General features: G+C 35.5%; 1 protein-coding gene across 2 annotated transcripts; it reads left to right on the forward strand.

Annotated features, from left to right (window-relative positions):
* The first annotated feature begins 1,798 nt into the window (after nt 1–1,798).
* On the forward strand, nt 1,799–4,700 carry LOC149258185 (bidirectional sugar transporter SWEET1b-like). Of its 2 annotated transcripts, XM_089370913.1 has the most exons (3): nt 1,799–2,326; nt 3,740–3,776; nt 3,938–4,700. In XM_089370913.1, the coding sequence occupies exons 1-3, from the start codon at nt 2,226–2,228 to the stop codon at nt 4,160–4,162; spliced, it is 363 nt and encodes a 120-aa protein (XP_089227039.1). In that variant the 5' UTR covers nt 1,799–2,225; the 3' UTR covers nt 4,163–4,700. The 2 variants fall into 2 exon arrangements, with proteins under 2 accessions (XP_089227039.1, XP_089227034.1); XM_089370908.1 differs by lacking the exon at nt 3,740–3,776.
* Nucleotides 4,701–8,238: the final 3,538 nt, after the last annotated feature.

Here is an 8,238-nt window from a genome sequence, read left to right on the forward strand (position 1 = left end):
CATCTAACACATTACTCAACATTCTTCCATTGCTTGCACAATTCTGCTCATATTGTTTCCATTTATACACGTCTCCATTTATACACAGTTTACCAATCTCCAAGCAGAGAAGCCAAATATGTGTGTCGAAAGTGAATGGAGCAAGTTAATCCTTCTTTCTTCTTTGCAACTTCAAATACAATATCCTTGAGAGTGTAGTATGCTTGCACAGTTTCCATTATACACGTCTCCATTTATACATAGTTTACCAATCTCCAAGCAGAGAAGCCAAATATGTGTGTCGAAAGTGAATGGAGCAAGTTAATCCTTCTTTCTTCTTTGCAACTTCAAATACAATATCCTTGAGAGTGTAGTAAAAATTGGGCATAGGTAACCTAGGAAGTTTAGCTGATATTTATGAAATGGATCAATGTAATTTCCCTTTGAAGATAGATATACTATATATTCTCTACATTAGGTAGGAGGGCATCTAACACATTACTCAACATTGCTCATATTGTTTCCATTTATACACAGTTTACCAATCTCCAAGAAGAGAAGCCAAATATGTGTGTCGAAAGTGAATGGAGCAAGTTAATCCAGCAAGTTAATCCTTCTTTCTTCTTTGCAACTTCAAATACAATATCCTTGAGAGTGTAGTAAAAAATGGGCATAAGTAACCTAGGAAGTTCCACTCATATTTATGAAATGGACCAATGTAATTTCCCCTTGAAGATAGATATACTATAAATTCTCTACATTAGGCAGGAGGGCATCTAACACATTACTCAACATTCTTCCATTGCTTGCACAGTTCTACTCATATTGTTTGCACAATTCAGTTTACTCAACATTCTTCCATTACTTGCACATATTGTTTGCACAATTCTGCACCTCTGCTCATATTTGTCTCTCTGCTAACCTAAACAACCCATAAGAGATGGGTGACATATATAAACATTAAAAATACTAATAAAAAACAACTTAAAAATTCAAGAAAGTGAGATCATGTATTATAGATTCAAACATTAAACATACAATAAATCCTCAAGGAAATTCCACTTCATATAAATTTTCCAAAGTTTTTTTTTTTATTTTTTTTATTTTTTATTTTTTATTTTATATATATATATATATATATATATATATTCATATTCTCAAAAATTTATTTTATAATTCAATATAAATAAAAACAACTTAAAACCTAAAGAAAGTGACATCATATATTTTATATTGAAGCATTAAACATACATTAAATTCTTAAGGGAATTCCACTTCATAAAAAAATTCCAAAGATTCTTTATCTAAATTCTTAATTTTTATTTTATAATTCAACATAAAAGATAAAAAAAATAAAAAAAAAACAAAACAAAACAAAAAAACAAAACAAAAAAACAAAAAAAAAAAAAACAAAAAACAAAAAAAAACAAAACAAAACAAAAAAACAAAAACAAAAAAACAAACCAAAAAACAAAACAAAAAACAAAAAAAAAAACCAAAAAAAAAAAAAAAACAAACAAACAAAAAACTTAAAACTTGAAAAAAAATGTGATTATACATTATAGATTAAAACACTAAACTTATAATTAATCCTTAAAAAAAATTCCATTCACATAAAATTTCCAAAGTTACATAAATTCATATTTTCAAAATTTTTATTATAAAATTCAATATATATAACATAAATATTAAAATAAAAATAAAAATATGCATCCCATTATAATTTTTTTAATAAACAAATTTACAAACCAGTAAAATATTAAGAATATAACAATAAAGAGATTCAATTTATTGTTTTTATAGATTTGGGTGACTGTTTAACATCGATGGAGCATTTACTTAACTGTCCCACCCCGGGTACGTGGCGTGGGCAGTCTTCAGCTGCCACCTCGGGATCCATCGTGCATCGATGGCTATGAGACGGGAGAGATGATCCTACGGTTGTCATGGATGCTTGCCGACTTACACTACCCTTGGCGCGGCATTGGAGTCCCATTCTTTCGCGGAAAGATCTGGAACTTGCTCCGCCCCCTCCCTTGGCTGAGGGCTTGACAGTCACTGCACCAGAGTTTTGGATACAGAGAGCATGTGCCCGAGGCTTCAGAACCTACTCCTACCACCAGGATTTATTGCCGGGTAATTACATAACAGTTTCTTTCCTGTACTAACTAATTTGTTGATTCACAGTTGTTTGTTTTGCGGATAGGCCTTTCTTGTACCGGTTAGGTATTTGCATTTCTTTAACCATGGTATATGGCTTGCACGCAGGTACTCTCGCTCCTTCTACCTGGGTTGCGGATGGCTTTGGATGGAGAGATGAGCTGGTAGTCATTCTGATTTTCCTCCGGTATGGTGAAATTCCACTTGCTATTGATTGTAGAAATTGGGTCTAGACCTTAGTCTACAGGCCACCGTGCCTGAATTGTAGCTACAGCTCGCATGAGCACACTATTAGGTGACCCTGTTTTGGGTTCCGGTGAGGCCAACCCCGTGACGGCTTCTGTTTTTCTTTCTGGTTAATGGATATGAGGCTTCGTTCCTCGAGGTTGCTTCTCTGAGCCATTCTGGCTGAACATGTTGTTTTGTTTGTTAGACTTATACCGGGGCCGTCTGAGATTCATTTATGACCCTGGGAAATTCTCCATTTTCGGGGCCCAGTTTTTTTTTGGTAATGTAATATATCGTGTGCATTCCATTTATTTGTCTTTCCAGACTTGGAACTGAACATGAAAGTTTTTATTGGAATCTTAAATACATATTATGGCTTCACTGAAATGATTTATCGCTCAGATTCTTAGTTTGATTTGGTTGTTTAGAGTTGTTTCAACTCCCTAAATTTGTGGCACTGTACAGCAGTATATATATATATATATATATATATATATATATATATATATAGATATATATATATATATATATTCAGTTTTCCAGTTAAACGTTTCATCCTGACAAATTGGTTTCGATTTTTTTAGCTATGTCATTTGTTGTGTTTTCTATTTAATTCCATCGGATGTATTTACTGCCTCTAATCAATTGGGGTTTGGCTCCGCATGAGGTTTCGAGGGTTAAAACCCTGCCCCTCCTAACACCCGTAGTCTATCCCTCCGGCTATCTTGTATTAGTGCGGCCAAAACCCGAGACCCCGTCCCATGAGTTCAACACCCTCCTGGACCAGCGTTTCCCAATGTGGGTGCATACAATGTAGTCCACGAAACTGGAAACCTCACCCGTTCCTGATATCAGGGGTTTCCATTGTGTGAAGTTTTCTTTTATTGCTCTTGTCCTATTGCAGAGGATATTCTTTGTTTTCACTCCCCATTCCACGGGCTTATACCGTCAGAGTTCACAACTTCCAATCCGACCCAACTCACAAGGGCTCAAACGCTCAAGCTGACAAACCAAGGGAGTCCCTCATGAAGAAACCAACGGGCATTTTCTGTTTTGTTTTTTTTTTTGCTTTTTGAAAACAATAGGCGTTTAGCCTCATTTCTGTTCATGGCAAGGAATTTATAACATTCTACGAACCCTATTACTTCTGTTAAGTGTTACACTAAATCTTGCATAAACGCGTTTGCTATTGGGGTTTAACAGAAAAGTTTTTAACAGTTCTTTAATAAAGTTTTTGCACAACGACTCCATGATTTATGAGGTGTTACGAAGAGCTACATCATGCCTTCAAATGGATCACCCCTTTCGTTTTTTTCTTCTTGTGCTGGAATGAGCAAAATAATGCTTAAATTGTTGGTGATGTTTATAACAGGAAATGCAACATCTCTAGCACTCTACTTATCCCCTATGTAAGTATAGGGCACCCTTTGCTACCAGTGCTATTGTTTCTTTTCTTTGTTTTTTCTTGTGGCAAGTTGCTTCCTTTTTGAATGTTTACTTTATTTCTGAGTGAAATTCTATGCAGTTTTGATTGATCTGACAAGCCTGATACTGAAATTCTGAATTGCAGGTCAACATTCTGGAGAATATACAAGTTCAAGTCCACGAAAGAGTACTCTGGCCTTCCTTATGTGTTCGCCCTATTCAATTGCTATGTTGGGCTACTCTATGGGAGCCCCTTCGTCAAACCCCACAGTACCATGATCCTCACAATCAACAGTGCAGGCTTTGTTCTGGAAACATTTTATCTCACGTCCTTTATAACTTTCGCTCTGCCAAAGAGGAAGGTACATGACTTGAATTGTATTTGCGTCCAGAAGCAGAATTGGCCGAATTCTGTCTGTTTAATGTTCAAACTCTATGAATTGAGTACATTTGAAGAGATTTCATTAGTTAGGAAGATGGTATTCTAGTTGACCATTATTGTGTCGAATTGTATTTGCGTCAACTGAATCACATCATGTAGCTATTCAGTTGAATTGTATTTGCATCTAGAAGCGGAAGTGGCCAAGAATTCTGACAGTTGAATGTTCAGACTCAATGAATTGGGTACAGTTGAATGTTCAGACTCAATGAATTGGTTACATTTGAATGTTCAGACACAATGAGTTGGATACAGTTGAAGCCATTTAGAGTTCTCCTATAATAATCTTCTTTGTTGTGAGAGATTTCATTATTTAGGCAGACGGTATTCTAGTTGTTCATCATTGAAATTGTTTCAAAATACTGAAATTTCATTTTAAGGTTATCAGAAGGAAGTTATTATCAGTTGTCTGAGAAGGATATGGTTGTAGCCAGTGATATTGGTAATGAGCGTTCTTTAGAGAAAACTCCCACTTGGGCAGTCACAGTTGTTTGTTCGGCCTTCATTATCATCTCCTTACTTATTGAACGTGCTATCCATCACGCTGGAAGTGTAAGGTTTTGCCAACATACTCTTCAATTTAATATCTTACTTCGATTTTGCAACGGATTTGGTTTAATTGTATTCGGTATTTAGCAATAGATTGATGCTTTATGCACTAGATTTGGTCACACAAACATATTCCCTCATCGGTAGGCCAATACCAATAATCGGCCACCAAAATTTTCATTATAATCAGCAGAAATTTTTATATAGGTGTATATTCCACATGGCGAATGATCAAGAGTTGAACGTAACGTCTATCTGTAATATTAATCTTTCTGTGATTGTATTGCAGTGGCTCTCCAGGCGAAATAAGAAGGCCCTGTATGACGCACTTGAAAAGGTGAAAGGAGGTAGGCTTGTTGTAATGGTCTCCGTAGATATCGAAATAAGTTTGTTTGATGTTAAGTTTTTCAGTGGTATAAAGGCATTAGGAAAGGCGAGGAAAGGGCCATTTTCTCCAATTGGAAAAATTGATATTTTTTCTTTAAATATTGTTGGAATTATATTAGATGGATAGCATTATAAATACAAAGTTCTACTTATAATTATTTAACTAAATTCCACTTGTTTTAAATCTTCTAAACTCTGAACTAAAATTTCAGATAGTTTTGATCGGGCCATTCTAAATTGAATTTAATATAAATACATTTTTCCATAAATTAATAGTCATGAAGGGGTTGCGGTCTCAGAAAGATATTCACCGAGTTTGGATCGATTGCCAGTTGAAATGAATCACCCCTTCACCAATTAGTTTACCTGAAATTGTGGTTGAACCCCATATATCAAAACTTTCTCCGTTACTGTCCTAGATTGTACTGTGGTTTGATATGACCATTCAACATTCTACATGGACTTGTGTAAGCAGGCAAGAATTTTGCCTTGAAGGTAATTTTCCAGCAGGAATTCGGTGAATTTTATTTTCAAAAAACATGAAACTGAGCTTTTGAATTGTTTTTTGAAATAAGGATTGTTTGGATTTTTTTTTAAATAATAGAAATAGATTTAGCACCCTCACCTAAAATTCTGAAACTTAAAAGCAGTAACCTAGATTTTTAAAAATTTCCACAATTTTTTTTCAAAATCGTGCAGGAAAACCCATTTTGCTCTTGTTGTATTGCTTTAGGTTTCGAAGTAAGAGATTAAAATAAGCACATCGTTGTAGCAAGTCTATCTTTTAGCAACTCTCAGAATTTCAGAATGAGATTGCATCACATGACATCGGCTGACATAATACATTTTAAATGGTATTTTTTGGATTGCAGAACTGATGCTTATGGGATTCATCTCGTTTCTACTGACCATTGGAGAGAAGCCCATTTCTAAGATTTGTATACTGAAAGGAATGGCTTATAGTATGCTTCCATGTCAAAAGGAAGAATCAATGGCTCCTACTATCGATCATTGTTCTGAGGTGGACACCAAACTCTATGTTCCGTATTTGAATTTCCCAATGCTATTAGATGTTACTTAGATCGTGTTAGTCCATTTGATATGATTCAAGATATTTATGATAGTTTGATAATTATTCATTCCCTCTTGATTCAAGGGTAAGTATCCTCTGGTCTCCCTCACTGGCATGAACCAGCTCCACTACTTCATCTTTACGTTGGCAACTGTCCATGCGTTATATAGTGTCCTAACAATCGCCCTAGCAAGAGAAAAAGTAAGTGCCATGGGAAATAACTGATCTTCTCCCATGTCATTCAGTTTAAATTTTTTCTCAGTTTGAATTTGCTTTCATATCTTCATGTGTTCGAAACATCTTTAACTCAAAATACAAGTCATTTTCTGTCATAGATGAGGCATTGGAAAGCATGGGAAAAGGAGATAGTAGCAATGGATTATCCATGTTCACATGGTGAGTTCTTTTCAATTTTCTTCTCTAAATGGCCTCGTCTCGCAGTCTGTCATGTTTGAAAAATGGCACCTAACCTAGGTTACGAATCTGGAAATTTCAACGAGGACACCTGTGAAATGATTTTAGGTTCAAACATCAAGAATATTTATGATTGGATAACATTTTGAGGAATTTTAGAAAGATTTTTCTCAAGTACAAGCAGCTACGAGCTTGTTTTTTGTTTCATGCAGATCCTTCAAGGTTCAGGTTAACCCAACAAACTACATTCGTAAGGCGTCATCTGAATTTCTAGAGCAGAACACCCATTATTAAATGGGTGGTAAGTAATTCATACTCCAAATTTTCAAGGGATTTATCTTGCTTGAATCCATTTTACATGTAATATTAATATTCATTGCAGGTTTGCTTCTTCAGACAATTCTTTCAGTCAATAAGGAAAGTTGATTACCTAACCTTGTGGCATGGCTTCATCATTGTATGTCTCCATAACTTGAAACCTTCGTTTAGATTTCAACTTGGTTATGTAAACAACCATTTCATTCACGTGATTTATCTGATTTTCCTTGTGAATTTTCTTCCTTGGTACTGTATAGGCCCATCTCTCTGCAAATAACAAGAAGTTTGATTTTCATAAATATATAAAGCGATCATTGGATGACGACTTCAAGAAGGTGAATGGAATCAGGTTCTATTAACTTTTTGTGCATAAAAAATTTGGTCTCTAGCAATAATAATTGATTTTCCTCCTGCAACGCTTCTCAGTCCTCCTTTTGTTTTGTTTCTCTCGGAAAACTCCCCTTGCTTTTTACCTAACACTACAGCAGTTATTGTGTTATATGCAGTGTTCCCCTGTGGACTTTTACCATGGGCTTTTTGCTTATCCACTTGCATAGTAAGACTTCACAACTCTCTGTCTTACTCCAATGTTTAGTTTTGTTTCTATTACTAGCGAATCTGACGTTGTCTCTTTCACTGGCTGCATTACTGGGTGAGCAGACTGGCATTCATACTTTTTCTTCTCCTTCATTCCCTTAGCTGTAAGTCCCCGTAAATGTTCGGAAGTAGAATTACTAATGATATAAGTTAATGATATAGAAAAGTTGTCAACTATTGACTTCTGCGTGTTTATTGCTGCATTACTTGTGCAGATAGTTTTGATAGTTGGAGTTGTTAGTGTCAGTCTTTACAGCCTTCCTCCAGTGATCAAATGTGCTCTTACATAGTGATTTTGAAGTGTCAAGGTCAAATTTTGTCATTTCAGTGAGTCTTCAAGCAAAATTTGGTCACTAGCCATTAGGTCTAGGGTTTGCCCAAATGTCAGTCTATGTCACTATAGCTGAGTCTATCATCATTCATAGGGTTTTCATTATCATTTCAGTGTCTAATGGGTCATTTGATACCTTGTTCATGCTTCAGTTGCGCCCAGGCAAGGTCATTTCCCTCTCTTAGGGTTTTGAAGGCAGTTTCTCTTGGGCGGACAAATCATCGGCAAAACTTGTTTCCTGATGTTCATACACCTTCCCCTATCCTTAATGTACCTTATCAAACACTTCCCAACGCTCAGATCCCCCAAATTCCTCATTTTTGCACAAACCCTAGTTTC

Source organism: Pinus tabuliformis, chromosome 6 (genome assembly GCF_031772625.1).
Source record: "Pinus tabuliformis cultivar Carrire ecotype Pingquan chromosome 6, CPIR1, whole genome shotgun sequence".
In the NCBI taxonomy this organism is placed as follows: domain Eukaryota; kingdom Viridiplantae; phylum Streptophyta; class Pinopsida; order Pinales; family Pinaceae; genus Pinus; species Pinus tabuliformis.

Bases quoted from the DNA above. Each gene is read 5' to 3' on its own strand.
- LOC149258185 (XM_089370908.1), top strand. From the start codon at position 2,226: ATGGTATATGGCTTGCACGCAGGTACTCTCGCTCCTTCTACCTGGGTT. The intron at 2,327-3,937 runs GTATGGTGAAAT...TCTGAATTGCAG, and splicing joins GTCATTCTGATTTTCCTCCG to GTCAACATTCTGGAGAATAT.